We start from the raw sequence: 27,692 nt of genomic DNA on the forward strand, positions 1-27,692 counted from the left end.
ATACATCGGAATTTAGTCGTGACTTTGTGGACATTGCACCTCCAACTGTTCACCTGGGGTATCCCTTGGTGCAGGTGGAAATTTACAGTGGAGGTGCACTCACCGCTGGCGAGGGCCGTTGCCTTGCCGACTGTGCAGCCGAGTGGAAAATTCTTGTTGCTCAGCTCTGCATCTGGTGGAAGTTCCAGGTTTTAATCATGTACATGCAAAAGAGTCGTAAACAAGGTTTCGCATACAGGCTACCGCTGCAGCCTACTAGACTGTGAAAAGAAGTAACGCCATTTACTTTAACATACAGGCACACTCCAAGCAGTATGAGGCATAGTTGATTGGAAGGTAGAGAGAGCTCCTCCCCTCTGCCTTGGGCATCGGTGTTCAACAGATCCATCAATCCCCTCTCCCCCACCCCTTTAGGAATTGGTATAGTTTATTCCAACTTAGAAAACATTATAAAGCATGTTATTTTTATTCTTAATAACAGAAATAAAATTAATTTAGTATTCTACGAAAATAATAAAGGAAAAAATGTGACAAAAAAAACCGAACAAAAAAGAAAGAAAAGTGTGTAAAATAAAGGAACCACTTTATATTTTCATATTCTACAATTTAACCAAAGAATAAACGGTTTCAGTCCTCATAATTCCAGTCTTATGTAGAGATCAGACAACATAAATACAGTGACTAGAATTTCACCTTAACTTTAAAGTTTCTTCTTGAATGAGACGTGTAAAAGTTAATCATATAAATAGATTAACTATGCATTTTAGTACACTAACTGTATGAACTGAAAAAAAACAGCTCTGCTGGATATTCTCTCATGTGGTGATTAGGGTAGAACATTCTCCCAAAGATACAATAATAATAATTTGTAATAAATTTGTTTTTATTTTATAATAAGAATAAGCATAATAATATGTACCATTATTGTTATTATCTCTGCTCAATGAACTGACCCCCCTGCCCCCTACAAAAAATTGTGGTTATGCCAGTGTCCTCTGCCAATAGGATGATTGTCAACAAAGCAATAGAAGTTAACGGTTGAGTTAGCATGGAAGCCTGTCATGGTGGCAAGGTTAAAAAGCCTTCAGACTTCAAATAATTCAGGTTCTAAGTGCAGTGTGTGTGGCATAATTTTTTTGGAGGTGGGGAGAGCTCCTGTAATGGTAGTCATTTGCATCACCAATGTACACCATTTACAGACATGGATAGCTACACCGGAGCTCAACGTGCTGTAGCTGTGAGGGCATTTTATAAAAATGGTGACACTGTTGCCACTGCAAAACGAGAATATTGGTGTTATTTTTTTAATCTCGGGTGACATGACCCTATTCCATTGGCTAATGCAATCATAAAGCATTTAAGCATAAAGTTGGGCTTAAATTTTTTTTAGGAAGATTTCTATTACTTTTGAAGAGAACCAACCACCCATGAAGTTTCATTATTTGTGAAATCCAACAAAAATCTTGTCTTACCTTCTTCCAATTCTGCCATGAATTTGTAATCAATTTTGTCAAAGTTTACTCTTTATACATATGAAACATACAGTGTATGGTCTTGATTTCATAATTTTGCCTTCTGCACCATGCTTCAACTTGTGCAACTGAGTTCTGTCACATAATGCAAAAAAATAATAATAATTGTATTACAAATAAAAATCAACTTCATTAACTAACACGCTGAATAATCAAAATAATATTTATTTGTCACTTACATTAAGTACATACCATTACGTACAAAATAGTTGATAGCAATTTATACATTGATAATAAATATATGCATTATTGGGGTTTCTTGAGTAAAATATACATATATAGACCCTTTAGTTAATGACAAAGAGAAAGGTTAATTTGAGTATTCGCTTCTTATTAAGCAATAATGTACAGACATTACTTTATTTCGAGTATTGAGCTGCTAATCATTTGTTCATGTGTGAATGCATGCAAATATAACAATAATTAAACTAAACCATTGAAAAACAGTCTGATGTGATAAGAAATGCATATACTCTGATGTATGAACACAAAAAGAAACTTAACGTAGCACTGCAAATGTGATACAGATAAGACAAAATAATTGAAATGCACACTAATTTTCAAAGGGAACAAATATTCACGTTTAATATCTTACAAACACAAGGGCTTGCAATATGATATATAGTGTTTAGTGTAAGAGAGTGCAATGCGTGATATAAGACTTGTTATAAACTATCACAGCTCAAGATTTCAAATTTAATGGAATAAATCCAATGTAATTAGAAAGGAGGGTAATATTTCTGAATTCTATTTTGATGCAAATAATATCAACATTGTGCTACATACTCAGTATGTTACTTATATAATGGTTTTATGCAACTGGCATTTTATAGTAACACTAAATCTTTATAATTAGCAAATTTTGTTCATTCAAATGTTGCATTTAATTATTGTATCTTTTGAAAGAACTTCAAAAGATATTCATAACCTACCAACTGTCGGCTTCACTCCTACATACCTCAGCAGAGGTGGGCAATCATAGACCCAATTGCAGGGTGTTGTGCAATCACACGACAAACCCTCAGTCATTGTTGTAGGTTTCCGTGACTGTTACGCGATCCTTTGTAGCTCCCCAATTTCCTCACAATGATGGGCTGCCACCGATCACATACACTGGTCGAAATCTCGGGAGAAAAGTTGTTACGCTTTCCCCCAGAAAATGCACATCCCATAGCACAAGAAAGAATAAAAATGGAAAATTTACTTATTAATATTTCAAAGCTTTGTGTCAGACATATTTGGTGCACTTCAAAACTCAATAATAGGATGTAAATGTGGTTTCCTTTAATGCTGATCATTGCATTCATAAATTATCTAGTCATAACTGAATATGATGTTACTATTTGGCCAATAGTGCATTATAACACTTATATTTTTTAAAAAAATTCTTCAATTTTACATAAACTCAATTGTTGTCTAAATTAACATAATTAATATATAATCTTGATATACGCAGCACAGAAATAGAAACAAAATGTTGTTTCACAAACTCCTTGCTTGAATTCTCACAGAAGGAATCACGTCAGGTGATAAAATGTACTAATTTGGAATTGTCCATCTTGCATACACAACAAGTTGAAATTTGAAGTGAATATATATGCATATCAAGATTATATATAATGTTATTTACAATATATGATACTACAGTGAATCTGACATTACACAAAATTAAAAGATTTTAAGAATTCTCTTATACATTCCCAAGAATGGAAAGGAAAATGGTGAACTTTGAACATGTCTTTGTTTTATGGAAAACAAATACCAACAGAATGAAGACACTCCACAATACTTTTGGATCACATTCAGTGACCGAATTGTAAATAAATTGCTGCCAGTATGCTCAGACCAGTCCTTTGATACAGTCATTTTTTTTGTGATTTCTTAAATAATATATGGATTCTCATTCTCTATCACCACAGAGAGAGAAATGAGCGAGAACATTGTTGGCCATTGCATACTACTTGTGTGACCATCTCCAATTAATAAGTGCCAATTTTAAAAATTCATGCTTTTTGCCTTCTTAATTTACTACCAGTATGCCATACCGGCTCATACTGGCCCAATTCGATCACTGATCACATTACAAGACACAATGAGCTTTATGGAAGAAAGTAGTGCACATTACATATATGTATTCTTGAGGTCAACTTGACTTTGATCTGGCATACTAAAATTATGTCATAAGTTACCTTCTGATTCATTCAATTTAAGAGAGAAATGTTCGAGTACAGAAAGTAAATTGGGTATCTTACCAGAAGGGGTAAGGTTACCACATTAATTACACTTTGGATTATTTTACTAATACAAGAGTTCAAATGATCGTAATAATGGAAAAGAATATGGTTACAAAAAGGCCAAGTTATTGTATGATATTAAAATTGAGTATTATTGTTTAATACCACTACTATGAGAATTAAATTCTGCCTCAAACACACTGGGTTAAAACTTGAGCAACATCATTTCACAATGGAATAAAGTTTACTACATGGAGGAAAAGAGTGCTCTGCTATATTTTTGGTTAGTCTGTTGAAAAATCGTTCTTCTAATTTATTCAGCCCTTGAAGTGGAAATTATTACGTGAGGGATATTTGCTGCTGAGGTTTGGGGGTTAACTGGGAGTAGACAATTTGATAGCAGGAGGGATACCTACATAACAAACGTAGGCATCTAGCCTAAAATTAAAAAGCTTTCTCCCGTGACGTCAGAACACAAGGTTGCTAAAGTGTTGTGCGATAAGCGAGACCCTCCCGCCCCGATGGTGCAGTAGTAGCGTTGTCGCCTTGTAGTCAAGGGGGGTCCTGGGTTCGATACCCGGTGGAGGCTCATAGTGGTTCGGATCCCACTTCAAACTGTAGGTCGAGTCCCGATTAGCCTTACTGTGCATAAAGTGGACTTAAATACCAACTTTATCAATAAAAAAAACAACCTAGAATTTAGAACTTGCGATGGATTTGATTTTCTCTTATTTTAGATTGCTTTATGCGTACTTCTGACTATCACGATGATAAGGATGAAAGGATGTACACAAGGAACATCCATGCCCTGCACAGACTGAAACCTGCAACTCAATGCACTTCACCACTAGTACTGCGGCTGACCGACAGGCTTAGAGAAGTCAAAATTTCATGACATTTAAGGGCAACTTTGCTTCTTAAAATATGTTCATTCTTATAGCAGGAATATAATGTTAAAATTGACCAATCCATGCTGATCTTTGGATTGTTATACTCAGTGCTATTTATTTTCTGGAGAAAAATAGGTTCTGCATGGGCATGGTGACAGAGAAAATTAATGTAAAGTTAATCATACGAGATATTAAAAATATTGCATCATAAATTAGTGTGCATTTTGCACACAATGATCTACTTTTTAATTTTCAAGTATCAAAAAGGTGATGGTAGGGCCTACCACCAGGAAAAAATGCACTGGTTATACTTAACTTTTTTGATGAAAAGGTAGAAATCATTCTAACAGTGTGTATATACACAAATTTTCATATTGTGCATTAACTGTTAACCAACTAGCGGTGGCTGGTGACTCAATTAGATGAAGGGCTAGTAGGAAGAAAATGGGGCAATAGAGAAAAATAGATCAATAGTTACATACACTAAAATAAGCCCTTCACCTAATTCAAAGCCAGCAGCCACCGATGTACCTAACAAGAATATTGCAGTATATTTATAACATACTTGCTCCACCCATACATGCGAGTCAAATATCTTCAGACTTAAGTCAAGTAGTTACCATGCCTTAGATACAGTACACTCTTCCACTATGTGGTAAACTTTATTTCATTATGTAGCAAATTTGATCGAGAGTGAAAGCATATTTGCACATGGAAAGAGATGCATTTTTATTAAGAAAAAACTACACACCAAATTCTCTACCAGCAATAGCAGTCCACTATGTACGCAAAAATGGAATTACATAGATACTTTATATTTGCAGTACTGGAAGAGCTACATTGCACCTCTGATTAAAAATCTGATGGAATGTATCAAAGGGTGGCAGTATTGTAGCAGTGAGCTTTGCATCGTTGTACAACTTACATATAGTTACCTCTAGAATATAGTATGAAAAGTTGCTCAGGAACAATTACATCCAGGAAAGGCCCACAAGCAATTCTTCCTTGTAAACAATATACAGAGTGAGGCAAAAGTCTCCATGCAAATTGTGATCCTTTTTTCTTTCCATCTTCTTTTTCTGTGGTGACAGGATTATCGGGCCCTTTCTTCATGTCAATCTTGAATGAGAATGGTGACTTCCCTATGTTCTTCCTGCAGGATGAGGTGTGCTACCTCAGTATGGTGTGTAGGTGCACCAGCAGTTTCCCAGCCACCATGGTTACCAGACCTCACCCCCCTGGAGTTTTAGCTGTGGGAGCACCTGGAAGCTCTGGTGTATCAGAAGATTCACAATATCGATCACCTGAAGAAAACATTCACAGGCTTGCAACCAGATACCAAGCACTGCGTTGCCATGTGTTCTCTATGAGTGGAAGAACCACGTGCCACTTTGCAGTAACTTGCAGAGGTCACATATCAAGCATACTTGTATATTGTAATGCATCTGGTCTAGAGGGGCTGAAACTTGTGCATCACGATTTGTGTAGAGACTTTAGCTTCAATGTGTATTACAAAAGTTCTAAAATCATCAAGACATCTTAATTTAAAATATAACAATATATTTGATTATTTAAGAGTAGGACTGTGATACCACTCTCAATTTACGTTAACTGAAATTTCAACTAATACTGATACAAATAAATACCGTAATAATTTTAGGTTGTTCCAAATATTTATAAGTGTTAATGATAGAAATATAACACTGCAACAAAAGCATAAAAATTTAACCTTTCTCAAGAGCTCCTTACACTCCTTTTTTAACATTAAGGCAAGGGTTTTAGATAAGAGGATTTTCCTCTTACACTTTGAAGGGTGCACAATGACTTTACGTGCCAATACACCCAAAAAATATGAAACATTAATTCATTCATTTTTGTTTATTTTGCTGCATTAGTGGATGAGGATCGTGAACTGGCTGATGATCTTGCCACAAATGGTTCTGGGTTAAAGTTCAAATCTGACATAGGAGTTTCTTTCAAGTGCCCTTTCATAAGAAAACTTCACCTGCAAATCTTGTTTAATGTCACATTAGAAATTGGCATTCGAATCCAAATCATCCAAATTAAAAATGATCTCCAGCCAAGCTTAGATTCTGGATCCCATATCCAAATACCAGATCTCTCAAATTCATCCATCCGTAGTTCAAACAAGGTAATCTGAATATTAAAAATAGCTGTCATTTAATCACAAAATCAAATTGCGGTGCTAATTTAATGAAAACTGCACATCTTCCACAGACCTTGAGATACCCAGCTGTTGGAAAAATATCAGCTAGTACTGGCCACTCAATTTGGGCCGCCGGACCCTGTGGCCGAGTGGTTAGCACATCACGCTGTGATGCCATGGGTCCCGGGTTCGAATCCCACTCGGGCTTGGTTGTTTGTGAATGTCCATTCATCAATTTCGTCATTTCATCACTCATCCCCATCTTCGCAAATTAGCCAAGAGGCACAAAACGCCAAGTAAAATAAACTAAATCAATCAATCAATTTGGGCCAGTGTGAACTCAGTGGAAATACTGTTTGACTGCGAAAGATGCATGTACCTTAAGAGAACAAATTCAAATGCTAAGGGAAGTAGGTTGAAACGTGTGAAACTAAGCTGCAATTTTCAGCTTGGTATTGTTGCTCGTTTTTTAGAGTTGGTGGAGAAGAGGAACGATGACAATTTTCATAGATCCATGAGCATTCCACTAGTAGCTTTCATCCCTATTTTGCCACCGGACTCATCCAGTTCACAAATGTGCACTTACACTGATGGTTGCAACTAATGCAGCTGAACTATATACAGGGTTATTAAAATTTAGTTACCTAAATCTAAAGCTGACTAACTCCGAAAGTATTATTCAATATTGATTCTAAATATCCACCACACCATGAAGTTTTATATCTAGGTGGCCGAAGGTCAGTCGCTCTGTTACAGGCGACTATGTGTCCGATAAACCAGTTTACATGAAGTCTCGCAGCAGTGTGGAGCATGCTTAGTGTTATCTGTGGTTCCACGAAACACAGTCTGTAGTTAAGTTCAACCGAGTTTCAGAAAAAAATTCACCTCAAGCAAAGACTGTCAAATCCTGGTACGATCGTTTTATCAACACAGGCAGTGTTGCACACAGAGAACAAAGTCAGGGGTGCCCTAGGGTGACAGATCATGTTGTGGAAGCTGTGAGGGAGACATGTGTGAAGTCCGAGAAAGTCTACATCAAGAGAAGACATATCACTTATTATGTCTTTTAGCTCTTTTTCAACTACTTCTTTCACCAGTGTATGAAGATACTTATTTAGCCATTCCGACAACTGAGGTTTTAAAAGAGATGTGACTAATTCTTCAACAGTAAGACTTGCTCTTTTTTGAATATCAAACATTTATACGAAACTAGAAGTTTTGTACATTTTAATGCAGTAAATAAATCATGTAAGTATATTATACAAATGGAGTTATTTAATTTTGATTTTAGGTAACTAATTATGAATAACCCTGTATCTTTATAGATAGCTGATCTAATATATTTCACAGGACTCAAATTGATAAAATCTTTAGGTTTATATAAACTGAAATAACAGATAAAGTAACATAATCATGATGTCAATATCACCACATTAAAATAATCTAATAACTCATGATTAATCTTAGATAAATATAGTATATCAAATGTTTCTATTAAGTGAGTAAGGTATCAGTATCCAGTTTACATTTCTAACTAAAATTATTTGTAGTATAAAACAGCGTAAAAATATTTGTGAGGCCTATCTCCTATAATTACAGTTTGAGTATTTTATTAATGTTGTTACACAATAATACTGACTAGTTGATTATAAACTTATACATTATAGCTCTATTAGGTACTTCATATTAGGCCGCCCTTACATCTTTACAAATCTAAAATATCTGTTTATAGCAATGTTTTGTTAACTGACTACACATGTACACTATATACATATACGCAATTCCTTAAAACGAGAAAAATATAATGTATAGTTTATGTACAGAGTAACTCACAATGCGGGAGGTACAGCATCACAAGCATAGGCAAATTGACAAGGTTCTTTATCCCAGAATAGGAAAGTTTAAAACCACCAATAAAACATTCAGATTGCAATCTTTAAAATGCTTATGGCTCTATCATTAGCAAGTTGGGATAATAAGAGAATAGGAGTTAGAAGCGTTCTCTTCCATCTTCTGTAAAGAGAAAAAAAATGGTGACTGTAGAGAATATGTAAAATACAGAGTGAACATGAAAAATGTATCTTTTTAACATAAGTATTTCCTGTGTACAATTACCATGAAATGCCACTGATGAGTGAAACAGGACAACAGATCAAAGGTTTAGACGAGTTGTTCAAAGGCTCTTTAACATTCACTCAGCCGATAGGAGTTGGTCAAGTTTTTTGATACACACTACCCATCCTGAAGTCTTGTACTTTTTGGTTCAACTTACGTCATTCATACAGATATGAACCATTTTTCTCTATAGTGAAACAAATTGTGATGCACTAGCAAGCCATTAAAAGGAAACTATTGTTTACTTCAGTACATGAGATCAAGCATTATCTTTAGTTTCTTATTTTGCTTCATTCTTAAGAATTGAATTTGTACCATTTGTGCTTTGTGGCTTTCAAATGCTATTTTTATAATTGAGTGTGTTTGCTATTATCATAAAGTCCTGCAAGCTTATTACACTGATGAACAAGCTGTTGATATCTGACATGATGTTTACATTTTCTAATGCACTTTTTCATCCTGATTTCAAATCTGAAAACAGTTTTGCTCTATCACGTCAGGTTTTGAAGATATCGACAACATCTTATTTTTCATGGAATACCGTTCTTCAAAAAAAAAAATTGTCGCTTTTCGTTATTTTCCATGCAACACCAAAACTTTTTTTCGTAGTTTGTGGAAACAGTTATACTTAATGTAATACGTCGAAATATTTTCGAGATTGCATTACTATACTTTCATTTGTTTCTTTTTTTATTTTGAGTGACAGTGGAGTTCAGAGGTTGCATAAATTCACGAGATCTGTTTTGCTACATGTGCGGCTATCTAACAGACAAATCCCATCGGTAGACTTTGACACCGTTTCTGAAGAAAGCATATGAACTATATTTTGATTCAAACGTAGATAGTAGTAAGTCATGGGCACCACAGTTTATATGTTCGACATGTGCATGCAACTTGCGCGGTTGGATAAGGAAGGCAAAGAAGTACTGCTGCTTCATCTGCGAGTGGGATAGCAGAGATAGGAAGCACCACTACATAAAGAAGAATTGGCCGATCAGAGATAGAATGCAGACATAAGTAAAAACGTCCTTCGTGTGCCGTTGGTTGAGCGTGAAAAAGTTATCATGCCACCACTTCATTTGAAGCTGGGGCTCATGAAGAATTTTGTGAAGGCACTAGACAACGAATCAGATGCTTTTCGGTACCTGTGCAACAAGTTTCCGGAGTTGAGTTATGCGAAAGTGAAAGAAGGTGTGTTCATAGGTCCACAAATAAGGCAGATCATTGCTGACAGCCACTTCCAAGACTTATTGGATGGCACTGAAAGAGATGTATGGGTGGCATTCAAGTCAGTCGTAGCCAATTTCCTTGGAAATTATAAATCTGCTGACTATGCGAATGTTGTGCAGAAGTGCATCAGTGCGTACAGAAGACAGCTGGGTTGCAACATGTTAACACTTGTAGGTGTTAAAAGAAACTGTTTGAATTCCTCGTTCACTCAGGACTGGTTTCATTAACATACGAGGGGCGATCAGGTTGCTCCGACCCTAACATAGAAGGAATGACGTTATGATTGATTTTTTATTTTGTTATTGTTTAGTGATCCCTTGTATGCTTTCATTCTGAATTGCAAGTCTGAGTGGCGTACAGTTTTCTTTTTACAGGGGTTTAACTGAGTGAAGTTGTGTCAATGTGCCAGAATGGAGAAAACTGAGGTGAGATCGGTGATCAAATATTTTGTGAAGAAAAAGTGGACGGTATCCAAAATTCATGAGGACTTGGTGGATACACTAGGGGACACTGCACCTTCATACAGTATGGTGAAGAGACGGTGTTGCGAGTTTAATTGTGGGAGAGAGTCGTGTGAGAATGAACATGCAGGTGGGCACCAAAAACTGTCATGACGACCGAAAACATTAACGAAGTCCACGATATCGTGCTGAAGGATCGTCGAGTCACTATCTGTCTTGTTGCTGAGATGCGTGGCCTGTCATATGGTACTGTTCAAAACATAATTACCCAGGAATTGCAAATGAAAAAAAATGCCCCAAGATGGGTCTCTCGAAACCTCACCCCAGATCAGAAGCGCACCCAAGTGCTCATGAGTCAAGAACTTCTTGACAAGTTTCGTGCTGATATAGACGATTTCCTTGCCCGATTTGTAACTATGGAAGAAACATGGGTCCATCACTTCGACCCAGAAACAAAATCACAAAGCATGGAGTGGAAACACCCACATTCTCCACCAACGAAGAAGGTCAAGGTGCAAACGTCAGCCAAGAAGGTGATGGCCTAAATTTTCTGGGACTGCAAGGGTGTCCTTCTTGTGGACTATCTACAAAGAGGCCACACCATCACTGGCACATACTACAGTGACCTAATCAAAAAATTACGTGACTCCATCAAGAAGAAGAGGTGTGGGATGTTGACCCGTGGTGTGCTCCTTTACCAGGACAATGCACTTGTCCACACCTCACGCATTGCGAGGGCCGCTATCGCAGATGCATCGTTCCAATTGTTGCCCCACTCACCCTATTTTCCAGATTTGACCCCAGTGATATCTATTTGTTCAAACATTTGAAGAATGACATTCGTGGGCAAAAAATTCTGATGATTCTGAGGTGATAAGGTCTGTGGACTCATGGTTGGAGGACCAGGCGGAAGATTTTTTTTTGCAAGGTATTCAGGCGTTGGAGCACCGATGGGAAAAGTGCATTGGAGTTGCAGGGGAGTATGTTGAAAATAAGAAAAAAAATTGGAACCCTATTGCCGCTCTTTCTATGTTAGGGTCAGAGCAACCTGATTGCCCCTCCTAAGTTTAATACTTTACTTGCAAAAAATATTTGTAACCCCTCAATTATTTATGAAACACCTGATACAGCAAAACAATGTTAGGTTTTCAAAAATTATTCATCTCGGAAACTAATGATGATACAGTTATAGTGATAGTACTCTACAAAAGCATGCAGCTTCTGGTCATGGAACACCTTCAGTGGAGGTGACATGTCTAAGTGTCCCAAATTTCTTTAACACAAAACACACTTTCAGCATCGGGCCACTATCCACGATTAACCATAACAACACCCTCACCCAAGGTTCTGGTGGTTGAGAAGAGATTGTTCCTTTGAAAGGTGCCATTTATTGCGTCTCCGAAAACATGTTACTGTTCTTCGATTCAGTAGAAAGAGTCCTGCTATTTCCCTGTTTTCCTACACCAATATCACCGTGTAAGTAAAGTTGAAAATCACAGGCCATCTCCTACAGTGTTACAACACAAAGCAATTTGTCACTTGGAATGAATGCTGTTGGTTTTGTTCTGATGTCTGGTCACAGTAAGAAGTAATGACTAACCCAGAGAAGAAATATGCACATGTTACATTTCTTTGGGAAGGGGGGACTCCTGGTGGCATAGTGGTTTGGATCCACTTTAAACTGTAGGTCCACTCTCGATTAGCCTTTCTGTGCATACACTTAAAAACCAAATCATTATTTGTGAGGTAATGACTATTTTCACCAATGTTCACATCATATGGTCTAAAGAAAAGCATATTATACTATTACACTTTGCATGATTTAGATGGCACTGTCAAAAGTCATCTGTGAGGACTTGTATTAAAGCTGTAAATGTAAAATGTCCTGCTGCTGTTGGCTCTCTCTCTGTTTTTGCCTTTGAGCTGAAGTAAAAGATCGATTTTTCATTACAGAAATTTGATTTAAATGCATAAAATAACTATCAAAAAACAGCATGCAGTTAAGAAATATCATAAGTCATAAAAATGCGGGTGCAAAACTACTATCAAATAACCTATAACATTTTTTAAAAAGGCCAGAGAATACAAACTTAATAAAAACAATGTTTCATTTTTCAAATTCAAGTTCACAAAAATAATGACTTTTCATCGACTTCAGTACCTTGGTCATAATATATGAATGGTATTCCAAAATTTGAATTTCAATTACATCCATAATATTTTATTTTATTGAAGGACATTTTTGGAGTAGGGAAGGGGCTCAAGCCAAAGATATTTACCTTAATTGTGCCCTTATCAATTTGGGAGCATCTCTATAAACAGTAATATCATTTATTTCTTTCATTAAATATATGATACCTTATCAAAATAGTGCACACTTTTATGCACATAATAAAATAATACTTACGAAGTCAGACAGGTTCCCGAAACTGTCCATGCCGGTCTCCCTTGGACTCCATCGGAACTTCTTGTGAATTTTCCGTAAGAGGTAGCATCTCCGAGTGATATTTTGCCTTCGGGAACAAGTCAGAAACATAGGCAGCCTGCATCAAAGAATATTTGCGTTAATATGCAGTGCTGTATATGGACACATTGTATGCTTCTATTATTGTAGTTCATGCAATAACTCAAGTGTTAATGTGAACACAATTAAGTGTTTATATAAATCTATTGTTTATAATGTTGGTGTCAGGCATAATCATGCTTTAAGCATGTTATATTAAAATGGATCATCTGTTAACTAAAATTATGAAAGTGAAAAAGTTTTTAACAGTGTCAATACAACAACAACAACAACAACAATTTAGGTGTCCCTTTAAAGGGACGCTGGGCATTGAACCAGTAAAAAACCTTTATTTTCTCTTTTTGCAGATGAATAAAAGTGAGGGCAGCACATAGCCATAAATTCAATTCTGATTTAAATTATGACAGGAAAAGAACAATAATTTAAAGAGGCTTACTTAATAAACTTTTAGTAGTAACTAGATGTTTTGCGCATGTGCGTATGTACATAATAGATGTACCTAATTCTGTCAATATTTTTCTTTACTTTGTAACTCAGTAGCAGAAATCCTGCAAAATCTGGAGGAAGAAGAACAGAGTGATGACGGTTATATATTTTCATGGAGCCTCTGGTGGAGTGACAGATGAAGATTCCGATGATTTGGATGACGAGTGTAAGGGAAATCCCAACCACTTTGGTCGTCAAACACTTATTGGAAAATGTGAAGTGCGACCGATTCGTACGGAATATTGTGACAGTGTGCAATCTGAGGAATGTGATACTGATAGTGTAAGAAATGATACTACACATAACATATCAAAAAAAGGAAAATTTTCCTCACCCCAAAATGGATGAATTCAAAAGAGACCAATACCGGAAATAAGTGCCAAGAGTTGTCAACACCAAATTTTTCTGAAAGTAATACAAAATCTTCTGTTGAATACTTCCAGTTTTTTTTGACAGTGAAATGATGGACCTGATTATTTCACAAACTAATTTGTACTCCTCACAAAAAAATGAGCAGCTGTCTGTAACAAACGATGAAATGTGGGTATTTTTTGGAGCTTTACTTTTGTCAGGGTATTCTAAATTACCCCACCGTCGTTTGTACTGGCTCCTGGAAGAAGATGTCCCAAAACCTCTGTCAAAATCTGAGGAGAAACAGATTTGACGATATAATCAAGCATTTTCATTTGGCTGATAATTGGATGCTAGATTCAAATGATCGTCTCTACAAGCTACGCCCATTCCTTACCATGCTGCAGGAATGGTTTCTGAGAAACAATACTCTAGATAAGAATATTTTTATTGACGAAAGTATGATACCATATTATGGTCGTCATTATGCTAAGCAGTTTATACGAGGAAAGCCAATAAGATTCGGATACAAGAATTGGGCTTTGTGTTCGTCAGATGGTTAGATGTGTGCAATTGATGTTTACATGAGGAAATCTGAAGATGCATCTCTGGAATCTGGACTGGGAAGTGATGTTGTCTTAGGGTTGGTGGAACAAGCTTCAGTACCAGGTTATAATGGATATATATTATACTTCGATAATTACTTTACTTCGTACCACCTATTGGCACATCTTCAAGAGGAAGGATACCAAGCCATGGGAACAATACGTGACAGGTATGCAGGTCCATTGACAAAACCTCCTGATTTCAAGAAAGAGACCAGAGGAAGCTATGAATGCATGTCCAGTGGAAGGGTGGTTATTGTCAGATGGCTGGGCTGGACAATAATGTTGCTAATATAGCTGCTAACTTTGGAAAGGTAGAGGAAAGCACAGTGTCAAGGTGGTCATGTACTGAAAATAAGAGCATTCAAATATCTCGCCTCAGCCCTTTCAAACTCTACAATAATGGCATACGAGGTCTTGATCAAATGGATCAGCAAGTTGCAGCTTACAGAACAATACTCCATCAAAGAAAATGGTGGTGGCCAATTTTCGTGAATTGTTTTGATGTAGGTGTGGTTAACTGCTGGTATCTAAAGAAGAAAGTATCTGGATCAAATGAAAGTTTGTTCCAGTTTCGCCGAGAACTGGCCATTACTTTACTGAAACAGTATGGTTGTCCTCTGGACAAGGCAGGAGATCTACAACACCTCAACAAAGTGTTCGCTTTGATGGACTGAATCACTGGATCGTCAAAGGTGAAACCCAAAGATGTCAACTGTGTGGGAAGAAATCTTACTATAAATGTGAGAAATGTGATACGGGACACATGCTGAATGTTTCAAGAAATATCATCATTAGTTATATAAAAAAAAAACACAAAGAAATCACAATAATCTATGTAATGGAGTAAAACTTGATGTAATTATATAAGAATGATGAGAGTGTCATTAGCCTATATCTATTCTGAGTAGCAAAGAGCAATGAAAAATACTGCATATGTTTTGTTTTTGAAAAAAATATTGGAAAAATGCCAAGAGTACTCTTAAAATAATTTATTATATACAATCTATGTATGTGAATGCAGTACAAAAAATTTTCACTTTTTTCTACACTGTGAATCTGCTTACAAGTGTAACAAAAGTATGTATGTTGATATGATATTTTGTTCAAATATCTTTTATGGACAGTTTTTATATATTTATAGACTAGAAGCTACAGTCCATGTTGTATGTAAACCAATTATTGTGATGTTCCAAGTCTAGGAAAAAATCAATAAATTGATGGAAAAAGATATACAGACTGTTTTGAAAAACTCAACATTTATCTAAGGTGAGTGCCCAGCAACTGGGGATCAAATATCAGTTGTTGGGTCTATTTATATACAAACAAGCACAAATTACTAAATAAAATTAAAATCTGATGAAACAATCAACTTTGGGCACTAATGGGTTAATGTTTCTTCAACATCAGACATGAAATATTAACATGTCATCTCTATTTCAGATATAACCTACTTTTTGAACATTTCTCTAAGTTGGTGATTTCTCTGAACCTGAGGTCTCCCTGATGGCATAGTGGTAACGTCGTTGCCTTGTAATCAAGGGCTCCCAGGTTCAATACCCAGTGGAGACTCATAGTTGTTCAGATCCCACTTTAAACTGTAGATCCAGTCCCGATTAGCCTTACTGTGCATAAAGTTGACTTCGAACACCAAATCAACCAGCCTTTGCCAAAGAGAAGGGGGGTGCAAGTGATGCTGTGTTCCTTTAATTATAGCTGCAATCCCCCCCGTACGCATCCATGGATGTTCTGCCTTTCGATTCAGAAAATCTGGTAGTCCTAGTTTATAAGGAAAAGTTGCTTGTTTTTATATCTACCAGCACCCAACCTTACACCAGTCCCAATTAGCCTTCCTGTGCATAAAGTATACTTCAAACACAAACTCAATCAATTTCCTGGGCATGAAGGAACAGATTTTGAAGAGTGATATCAGTTCCAGTCATTCTTGTTACTTTCATTAATAATATTTTATTGAACGAATTATTATTGAATTAATTACTATTTTATTGATTATGCACCTGGGTTATACAACTTTGCATATTAACTTCTCAGTATTTTACAAATAACTTTCTCCAGCATTTGATGAAAATGCAGTTACACATGCAAAAATGAGGCAAGGTTTATTTTGTCTAAGATGCTTAGCAGCATATATCCAGCTTAAAATTTGGCATACTTTAAAAAAATAATTGAAGCATTTCAAAAGTATAAATGAAAATTTGAATAATGAATACAATGTAAGCTTGATTATGCATTCTGCAAGAGCCCTGCAGCTAAAAGGAACTTAAAATGCAAGAAAATGTAAAATACGTGAACTTAAAAACTGGGGTGCAACTGTAATGTTTACAGTCAATACCATGCGACAAGCTGGACTGCAATCATTGGCAACATTTATATTTATCCTTAATATCTTATGAGCACAGTAGACCATGGGCGTAACTTGGAACTTAACTTTGGGGGGGCCACAAACTTTGAGGCTTAACTTTTAAGGGGGCAGAGTCGAAAAGTTTTTCACCCCATAAAAATAGTGTCCAGGATTATTTGCTAAATAACTGTTACATTTGTGAAATCACAAATATTATTATTTATTACTTAGCTCCTCAGGTCTCAGGATGTTAACAAAAGTATCCTTAACTTGTAAAATTTAACAAACTTGAAAATTTTGAGGGGGCCAGTTCCCCCCTCCCCAAGTTACGCCTATGCAGTGGACTACATCATGTTCATTCTAATCAGCTATGTCGTTACAGCTCTCACGATCTGATTACAATATGTTTAACAGATATATCTTTTGCAATATCTACATTAAATTTCTATAAAGGAGATATTCATGCCCTTAAAAGCATTATTAGCTAAATTTGCATGCAACGTTATTCTTGTTTCATGTAATATGAGACCCACATTGCCGTTAGATTGAACAGTTGAGTGCGAAGTCTCCGTTGTGGGTTGGCTAGATGGTCCGTTATCCGTTGCCACCTCTGTTCTCATAGGTCCCACTGCCCTTGGGGATGTGCTAACCTTACACATCTCTTGTTTCTCATCGCAAGATCTCAACCACCACTGTGTAGGAAAGAAAAGGATGGAGGTTATTGGAAAAAGGGTGCATAATGGGTAAATGAAGAATTAACCCTTTCCAGACAAGCGATGGGCATAGTCCGTCGTACAATTTCTATCCAATAAGATGGGGGACAGGCTCCCATTATTCACTATAAAATTTTATTGTAAATGAACAATGGCCTATAATTGCACCACATTTCCAACCGGGAAATGTTGCATTTTCTTCGCCGCTGAATTTTACTTGTGCTTGCGTCGGATTTGGTGGCACTTTTGATTATACTCTTGAAAATAGTACTGAACAATTTATATGCACATTGTTGAAATTTTTTACAAGGATCCTACTTTGGATCTCACATTCTGTAATGATTTCAATCCCAAGAAGAAAATTTTGGTTATTTTTCATTAATTATTTCAAAATTATGTATTGGAACTATGTTTCCAGTAAGTTAAGAAACAGTTTAATAATTTTTAGTTTCAAAAATTTCATAAATGTGTGTAAATTTATGCAAAATGAAACATATGTGTGTAGATCTCAGAAAAAATGTTAAATAATAGCACATTTAGCAACATATATTCTGATTTTTTAAAAAAAAAAAACCAGCAAGGAAAGAAAATGTCCTGGGAAAACTTAGTGTTTTCAGGCTAGTCTGGAAAGAGTTAAAGGAAAGGCTCAATAGGGAAAATTCTATGAAAATTTTAACATTTCATGAAGATTTGTCAAAAAAAATTCACCATTACAACAGGGTACAGAACAGAAGTCAGCATGTGTGGATTAGGTGCCAAGGGAGAAAATGTAATTGCCAAAGGCCAGTAGTAAAAGGTGAAACATGAAAAATCATAAAATATATATTTCCACACATTGTAATATCCCATAACAAAGAACAACAAAAATTAATTACAATGTGAATTTATCGAACAAATATACCTTCACTTTTGCATAGCCACATGTCTTGAAAAGAAAAACGTTTTGACCAACACAATGCTTCGGAAACATAATACATAACATAAGTGCAAGTGAAAGAAATGCAAATATATTGGTTCAAAATTATGTGTTCAAATCGAGAAAAGTTTTTTTTTTCTTGGGATTGGACGTACTCTATTCTTAGGCATTTCACCATGCTATGACCCACAGCTACATTTGCCTTGTGGCTAAAGAAATAAAATTTTCCAATGTCCAATTGTCTAAACATGAGCTTTTTCTATACTTCCGGGCAAAAATATATGACTGAATGTGCAAAAATTTCATCATGGTTATTACTATCAGAATTCCATGACAAGCAAAATAGAGTAAGATAGGCGAGACTGCTAATTTCAGACACTGCAATTTTCTGTAAAGAACCAATGTAAAATTTACCTATCCTAGTAATTAATATGCAATGTTGAGATATAAAGTGGAATACATTCCCTAATAAATATGATTGATGGGTTTGCTTTATTTTACTTCACTTTTCTGTTACTTCCTAATAAATATAAATGATCTGATGCCTCATACGTATTTTCAGTGCTCCCATTGAAAATTCTTGCACTGTTTATAAGACTGTGTTTAACATGAATGTTTTCTGTTATTTTTAAGCTCAAGGAGATGTGCTACAGTGAAGCAACGGGCTGCACTACTTATCACACCACGACATTGTTGTTGATGGTAATTTTATGTTAGGGTCCAAGGTTCAATACCCAGTGGAGGCACATGGCACAGTGGTCCGGATCCCACTTTTCACTGTACGTCCAGTTTCGATTAGACTTTCAACACCGGCCTGGTGCATAGGTGTTCGTTGTGAGTGCCCCTTCATCAATTATCACTCATTCTCATATTTACGATTAGTCACAAGTGGCAGAAAAGCCAAGTAAAGCAAATCAATCAGCAGCTGATCATTTCACTGTACACCATCACAACCCCGGAGGTCTGTAAGGGGGGCAAGGGGAAGAGGGCATGCCCACACTGAAAACTGAACGTTGATCAAAAATTATATATAGTAAAACCTGTCTATCCCGGAACATGATGGTTCCAAGCAAAATTTTCCGTCTTAACAGTTTTCTTTCTTATACAGGGTTGACTTTAAATACAGTAGAGCGCTGCAGGAAATAATGGAAAGACAAATTTACATTTCGCATTACTTATAATGTAGAGTACTAATGGATGTACGTACATGAATAAAAATGTGATACATTCATCAATTTCATCATATCATCACTCATCCCCATCTTCGCAAATTAGCCAAAAGTGGCACAAAAAGCGAAATAAAATGGACACTCACAAACATCCATGCCAGGATTCGAACCCGGGACCCCTGGCATCATATTGCGATGTGCATAGAGGGAAAGAGAAAGATTAAAAGCTGGAATGAAAGAGGTTAAGAAAGATTGAGATAAAAGTGAAGAAAAAAAGAAAGAAAAACAAAGAGAGATAACAAGAAAAATAGAAAGATGACGAAAGAACAAAGGAGAAATAGACAAAGAAAGGTGGAGAAAGAGGGTAAGAGATGAAAGAAAGAAACGGAATCATAACAGCTATGAGTATTGTAGCACATTCTTTCATACAATGTTACCGATAAGCAAGTTGCATTGTTTTCTTGTGAGCAAAAAAAAATAAAGGAAGAAATTTCAGTCTTACTGAAAATAAAAACATCTCATTGGTCTTTAAATTGTGTTCCGTTTCCACCTTAAGCAGGTCATTTTCAGGTATAAAATCGGTGCATTCCAGGGACTTTTTCCCATATTTACAGGTTTCCTTCTTATAGAGGTTCCACGATATGCAGTTTTTACTGTATTTCACACACATAATTTAATTTCAGTAACTGTAATTATTGTAGTGATGTTGCGGGAGCATGACAACTTGAAAGTGGAGGGCTTTTTTTGACGCCACCTGTGAAAAAAATCCTGCAGTCAGCCAAAAAAAAGTTAAAAAAAACCACAGTTAATTGCAATTACAAATATATATGTAGACAGCATAAGCTTGACACATCAAAATTGTATGACAATTTTTGTGTGTGTGTGTGTGTGTGTGTGTGTGTGTGTGTGTGTGTGTGTGTGTGTGTGTGTGTGTGTGTGTGTGTGTGTGTGTGTGTGTGTGTGTGTGTGTGTGTGTGTGTGTGTGTGTGTGTGTGTGTGTGTGTGTGTGTGTGTGTGTGTGTGTGTGTGTGTGTGTGTGTGTGTGTGTGTGTGTGTGTGTGTGTGTGTGTGTGTGTGTGTGTGTGTGTGTGTGTGTGTGTGTGTGTGTGTGTGTGTGTGTGTGTGTGTGTGTGTGTGTGTGTGTGTGTGTGTGTGTGTGTGTGTGTGTGTGTGTGTGTGTGTGTGTGTGTGTGTGTGTGTGTGTGTGTGTGTGTGTGTGTGTGTGTGTGTGTGTGTGTGTGTGTGTGTGTGTGTGTGTGTGTGTGTGTGTGTGTGTGTGTGTGTGTGTGTGTGTGTGTGTGTGTGTGTGTGTGTGTGTGTGTGTGTGTGTGTGTGTGTGTGTGTGTGTGTGTGTGTGTGTGTGTGTGTGTGTGTGTGTGTGTGTGTGTGTGTGTGTGTGTGTGTGTGTGTGTGTGTGTGTGTGTGTGTGTGTGTGTGTGTGTGTGTGTGTGTGTGTGTGTGTGTGTGTGTGTGTGTGTGTGTGTGTGGTAGAAGGCATGTGAGTACACAACACACAGTTTTAGTGGCACTTGGCTAGCTTGTGTGAAAACTATAAATGGAAAACAAAAAAAAAACAAAAAAAACAAGCTTACCACCAGTATCGCAACCAGTGACCCCTGAGCAGCACCAGCTAAAACATCACTCCAGTGGTGCTTGTAATCTGACACCCTACTCAAGGCTGTGTACCATGCCAGCATCAGACATAAAAATTGAAGAAAATGTTGTAAAAGCTTTGAACCTTTCCAACGAAACCTTGCTTGGATGTATATCTGAAAGTAAAGAAGAAATTTATTCCATAAAAAAAATTACACCAGAAATCTATGCAATTAAAAATATAAAAATACAGAGATAAAGTTTCACTGAATAAACTCTTGATTCTAGTGGGATGTGATGTGATCATCACTGTGATCCAACTGCCTTTGTCCCGAGTTGGCTAAAACATCTCAATGTCTAGAATTAGAATGATACAGTACCAGTTTTATAAGTAATGAAACTTGAACATGTGGATAGAATCCAGATGACAGATATCTGGATATTCAGATTTTTCAGCTAGCACCCTTTCATTACAACCCCAAAATCTATAAACTCAGGGTTGCTACGATTTTTTTATATTAAATTCCCCAACATTTCCAGTCCAAAAATTATTTTTTTCCAGACATGTTTATTAATCATGATTTTTGCTTTTGAACCTTGTGTTTTTCAATTAAATATACGGATATTATTATGAATATTCACCCATTTTAAATCAAATTTCATTCTATATGCACAAAAACACATGAAAATTTGAATAATTTTGTAAAATTAGAATCGGCATCGAACATGTTGGGTGCTATAATCACTTGAGTCAAGCCTTCAGGCAAAGTTAATAGTGGTATTTTAGTTCACCATAACACAACCGCACAATCTAAACACAACAGAAAACATTCATAAACAACCCAATCTTCATAAATCATACAACATTTTTCACTTTCTAGTGGATTTGCTATACAATTCTAATATGTAAAAAAAATATTTCCAGATGCTGTGCACTCATAAAAGTAAACGCTACAACACTATATTTGCTTTTTGCACTATTCATGGATTTACTACTATCATGCAGTATCAACAGATAACAGGTTAATGTTTATTACGTAAAATTCTACAATCTTGCTAACAAAATTTCTTGTCTTGCTACACCAAAATGTAAATGCCAACAAGACCACGATTTGTAATATAATATACTATAACCTCTTCTTCACCGATCTTTCGGAAAATTATGATCATATTGTCAACCTGCTTTAAATGTCAATCACTACTCACTGGTGTACACAGGATTTTTTTTCTTCGGTAGGGGCTGGAATTTTAAAGGTGGATAATGCATAGCTGTTTTGTATGGATATTTCGTACATAAAAAAAAATTCTGCTCTCAAAAATGACAATTGGGGGTCATTTTAAGGGAAGTTTGCATTTTCCACTCTAGTTTCCCCAAGTTCTTCACTGCATTTGGAACGACTTGATTTTCTTCATATTTGGCATACTCACTAACTGAGGCCTCCTAATCTACGAATCTGAAGTTAAAAGTTGTCAGAAACGTCTAGAAATTGCAAAATAAGTGGGAAAAAAAAGCGTTAGTTTTCGGAATGGAAACTGTGATTTTCATGAATTTTGTTGTTTCACAAGAAAATATATATATTCCTGATACTACCACGACACCAAATATGAACTATGTTTGCCTAACCTAACCGAAACTAACCTAACCACACATCAATGGTTCGTTTTGGCTGGCGCCAATGGTTCGCAATTATTTACAATTTCTAGATCCTGATACTACCACGACACAAAATTTTAACTATGTTTCCCTAACCTAACCACACGTCAATGGTTCGTGGGGCTAGCATCAATGGTTCGCAATTATTAGATATTTCTGACAAATTTTAACTTCAGATTCGTGATTACCAGGCCTCAATTAGTAACTATGTCAAATATGAAGAAAATAGGAGAGGGGTCCGGTCATCTCAAGTCATACCCTGTATTTGTTTAAAAATGTTCATTTTCTCAAAATTTCGGAGGAAGCTGTAGCCCCTTCAGCTCCTCCCCTCCCCCCCCCCACCTCTGCGTATGCCAGTGGCTAAACTGAATCTCTTTGGGAATGGAATCACAATAACCAAATTCGGAAGTGGAAATGAACCACGTTTTCATTTTGCAACTTTTTCTCTTGCAGACTCGGAAATGGACAGAAATTCCAGATGTGCAAAATTTGCTGGCAAGCCAAATTCCCTGTTTTCCAGGTTGCAACCCTGATAATTAAGTTATCAAGCAACTTCTTGCTTCACCACAAATTATCCAACTTTGACTTTGTGTACGTTTTTGTTCATTCTAGACTGTAACCTTTGCCTCCAACAGTATTTAGAGATGTGAACACTAGTGCCATCTACCTACAATCTTATCACTTAATTTGAGCACGGCATATCTAGTTGTGCAAAATTTTAGTGAAACCATAAGTTCTTGAATCAAAGTTAGTGACAATACATTAATTATTGTCTGTGCGTTGCATTTTTTGTCTATTGTAGCAGAGAACACTTCTTTTATCTTCGGGATCTGATTTTACTACCAATCTGGTGTGCTAACCAAGTTGGCCTCTTTCTTGATACTAGTTCTATTTCTTGAGAAGGGTGAGGCCAAATTTGCTTTACTATTTTACCTGGATGGTTTATAGGGTTTTGCACTATGGCTGCTTATTTGATTTTTGTCTATTACAAAGTTGATTCATTGTATAGTACTGTTATGTTATTCCATTGTATTCTTTGGCTCTACCCGAACTACCAATATCTCCTTTCCTAGCAATAAACAGCATTAAAAATTAATGTTTTTTCATATGAAGACCCAGGGGGTAAAACCATGAATGTCGATTTTTCCCCCATTTTGAGAACGCAGTGCCATCTGATAGCTCAGAAGCTGTACTATAAGAATGAGAACGGCCTTGGTTGGGAAACGGTGAGAAGTGCCTGAAAAACGCATTATTATTTTGGCATATATTGACGTATTTATGAATAGAAAAATCTTGTTTTTCATTTCCTTGCAAATCGTCTCGAATGAACATTCATCGTTTTCCCCCCTGACCCTTCATATGTTTTAGTTACTAGCCATGGCTGTAGTACGTTACCATTAGGTTATGCACAATATAATTACATTTTAATTTTACTTAAAGTGAAAAATAAATTATTAGGGTTGACCCAATACTGATAATCTTACCAAATCGCAATACTTCAAAATTGTAACAATTCAAAGTTGTTCCAGGTATTTATAAATTCTGATATACAAGATAATTCAAAATGAATGGTGCAACTTTACACAGTTATTATGGCATTACTATTTATGATAGAAAATCAGACAAGGCATCAATATATAGAAAAACCCTGGAAGTTTTATTCCCACTTAGCGGGCTTATTCTGCTTAGCCGATGCTCCACCAGGATCGCCAGTGTCGCAAAATGACCAGTAGAAGGTGTATTGTGTGTTGGAGCTATCGAGAACTGATTCAATCACAATGGTGCAAAGACATTTCCGTATGCTTTTCGGTAGTAATGCAAATGTTCAGAAAGATTTGCCAAAGTTACAACCGTGAATTGTTAGTGCCCTCGAAACCGTTGATGACGACTTGCTGTTTCATGCATAGCAAGTACTTGATTATCGATTGGACCTTTTCCACGTTACAGGTGCTTCCCATGTTGATGCCTTGTCTGATTTTCTATCATAAATAGTAATGCCTTAATAACTGTGTAAAGTTGCACCATTAATTTTGAATTACCCTGTATATACGTTTTTCATTGGAACTAAATCAGAACAATTCACCAGTGTTTTCTTTAAAAAAAATCCATATTTTCAAGATACTAAATGCACATTGAGAGTGACACTGGCATTTTTGTGCATCCTGCGAGACTTCCATACTCCAAAAAAGTGCTGGCATGTATGGGGCTTAAATCCCAAATGAAACTTTTCAATATTAATATACATCAGTATCGTTCAACCCACAATATGCATAAAGTTAGCAATAACAGAAGTATTTACATTGCAAGACTACTTACTGCCATATAAATCATGGTATAAGCAGAAAATGAAGAATGGCCCGACGGAAACGATAATCTGAAACAAAAAAATACTGCATAAATTCAGAGGAAAAAGTTTGTTCTCGAGGTTTTCAGCAATGCACTTCATATCACCTTCAATTCATTACTGTATATACCAGCATAGTATACTACCCAACCTAAGACAGTACGGAGAAAATTGTCATCATGGAATTATTAAAAGATCCTAAATTCATATTTCTCTTCGGTAGATAACCCACACAATGGTTGTTTTCACAATCCAGTGCAGATTATAAGGATCTAAGCATTTTTCGAATTTTCAAATTCAGTACCAAAAAAATATGCATTTCTTAAATACTTTGAGTTTGCTTACGGAAATTTTCATTACTTTTTTTTCGGTAACGAGTACAGTATGTGTTTTTTTTATATATTTGTGTGTTTTCCGTATCACATGTATCACGGAATAATTCAGAATAATAAACATGGCAATACAAAATTTTGCACTGTTGGGGATAGCGATGTCAGTCCTGTGGCGCTGTGCACAGTAGTTCAGTAGCCAGTGAACAGTGGAAGGAGAAGGTTGGGTTGCGGTTGACTCGTCCGCTATAACAATTGAAAATGAACGCTCCAATAGAAAACTCTGCCAAATGTGAAGTGCGTGCAGTAATATGATTTCTGTGTGCGAAAAAACTTTCGGCAGCTGCGATTCATCACGAACTGTGTAATGTTTACGGACCAAACGTGGTGAGTGAATGTGTCGTACGTGAATGGTGTCGCATGTTTGAGCAGTTCCGTTGGGATGTTTTTGATCATCCTCCCTATATCCCAGATTTTGCGCAGACCTACTACCACCTCTTCAGGCACATGAAACAGTGGCTTGCATCGCACCGCTTCGACAATGACAATGTGCTTCACGATGCTGTTAGAGGGTGGGTTCATTCCAAGGTGGGAGATTTGTTTGCAGAAGGAATTTCAAACCTTGTAAAACGTTATGACAAGTGTATCAATTTGAATGGTGATTATGTCGAAAAGTAATGTAATGATGTACTTTTGTCATGTGTGTAATAAAAGTTCTGTATCTACAAGTGTCTGTCATTGATAACCAAACGGCAGTTTTTTTCCGAATTGCCCTCGTATTTGAATCCAATCTTCATGGTCCATATTTGGAAACAAAAAAAGCTGTCTCCTGAGAAAACGGGACTGGCACCTGAATTATTTTCAATTCAATCGACTCCTGCCCATAAATACACTTCTGCTCTAATCAATAAAAACATATAAATCACAAAAGTTTGTCTTTGGGAAAAAAAAATGCTAAACAATCACCCAACGTACTTTTAAGTAAATTAACAACAAATTCCCAGCTTTTGCAGCCAAGTTGCAGCCTTTTGGTCTTCATTATGCACATACCTGGATTCCTTGAGCCGATGTTCGTCTGTTCCTCCACAAGTAAAATTATCGATGTATTCGTGAAGCAAAGTAACATTCTTGCAATCAATTCCGATGGGCCTACACACTGACATGAAATGAGGCCTCAACCGGCCTATTGAGTACTTTGCAATGTCCGTCGTGAGCTGGGAGCATGCTGCACCAAAGCCGAACACTCCTATTTCATTGTATGATCTCAGAATCCACAATGGAATGAGACGTCCATGAATTCTGATCTCCTTACCTTGGGATTTTTTCCTACTGTGCACATATTCAGTTGCCAACATCTGGAAAATGGAAACACAGAATTGTAAAATTCCTTACAATTAACATAATCACACAGCTTATTAAGATTGACTATTATGCAGGCGTAACAGACTGTACTGCCTCGAGAATTATTGACTGGTTGATTTGCTTTATTTTACTTTGCTTTTGTGCCACTTTCGGCAAATTGCAAAGATGGAGATGAGTGATGAAATTGATGAATGACACTCATAAACATCCATTCCCAGGCTGGAATTCGAACCCAAGACACCTGCCATTGTAGCGCAATATTCTTACCACTTGAGAATTATGTCAAGTGCTTTTGTAATTGATAGATTTCAATGTTTTATGTAACATAAACCGTTTTTGAGGGCACTAAAACTACATATAACAGATATTTGACCTATCTCTGAGTACTTTCAACATTTTTTATTTGTAAAAAAACAGTTGCATGCACACACAAATAATGTAAAGACACATGCTAATGATGATGTCACCAAACTTTGCACTGGAAAATTGCTATTAGTGTCAAACAAAACACTCCTGACCTAGCAATGTAAAATTATAAACACCAATAAATCCAACACTACTAATGATAGTTTCACTTCTATTTTGGTTTTGTAGGTTCTTCAGTCATTCATATTTCATTTACTTTATTTTATAATACATTTTGATGTAAAATAAT

At 36.4% G+C, this 27,692-nt stretch overlaps 1 protein-coding gene across 1 annotated transcript in view; it reads right to left on the reverse strand.

Annotated features, from left to right (window-relative positions):
• Positions 1 to 1,704: 1,704 nt before the first annotated feature.
• Positions 1,705 to 27,692, reverse strand: part of LOC145979740 (putative phosphatidate phosphatase) — a 33,590-nt gene continuing 7,602 nt past the window's right edge. The window contains exons 3-7 of the mRNA XM_083112725.1: positions 26,726 to 27,030; positions 25,319 to 25,376; positions 21,348 to 21,524; positions 13,037 to 13,172; positions 1,705 to 8,836 (exon numbers count right to left, since the gene is read on the reverse strand). Coding sequence (XP_082968851.1) covers positions 13,041 to 13,172; positions 21,348 to 21,524; positions 25,319 to 25,376; positions 26,726 to 27,030 — 672 coding nt within the window. The 3' untranslated portion in view covers positions 1,705 to 8,836; positions 13,037 to 13,040. The remainder of the gene's footprint in view (positions 8,837 to 13,036; positions 13,173 to 21,347; positions 21,525 to 25,318; positions 25,377 to 26,725; positions 27,031 to 27,692) is intronic.

Source organism: Lepisma saccharinum, chromosome 26 (assembly GCF_977018435.1).
Source record: "Lepisma saccharinum chromosome 26, izLepSacc3.1, whole genome shotgun sequence".
Classification (NCBI taxonomy): Eukaryota; Metazoa; Arthropoda; class Insecta; order Zygentoma; family Lepismatidae; genus Lepisma; species Lepisma saccharinum.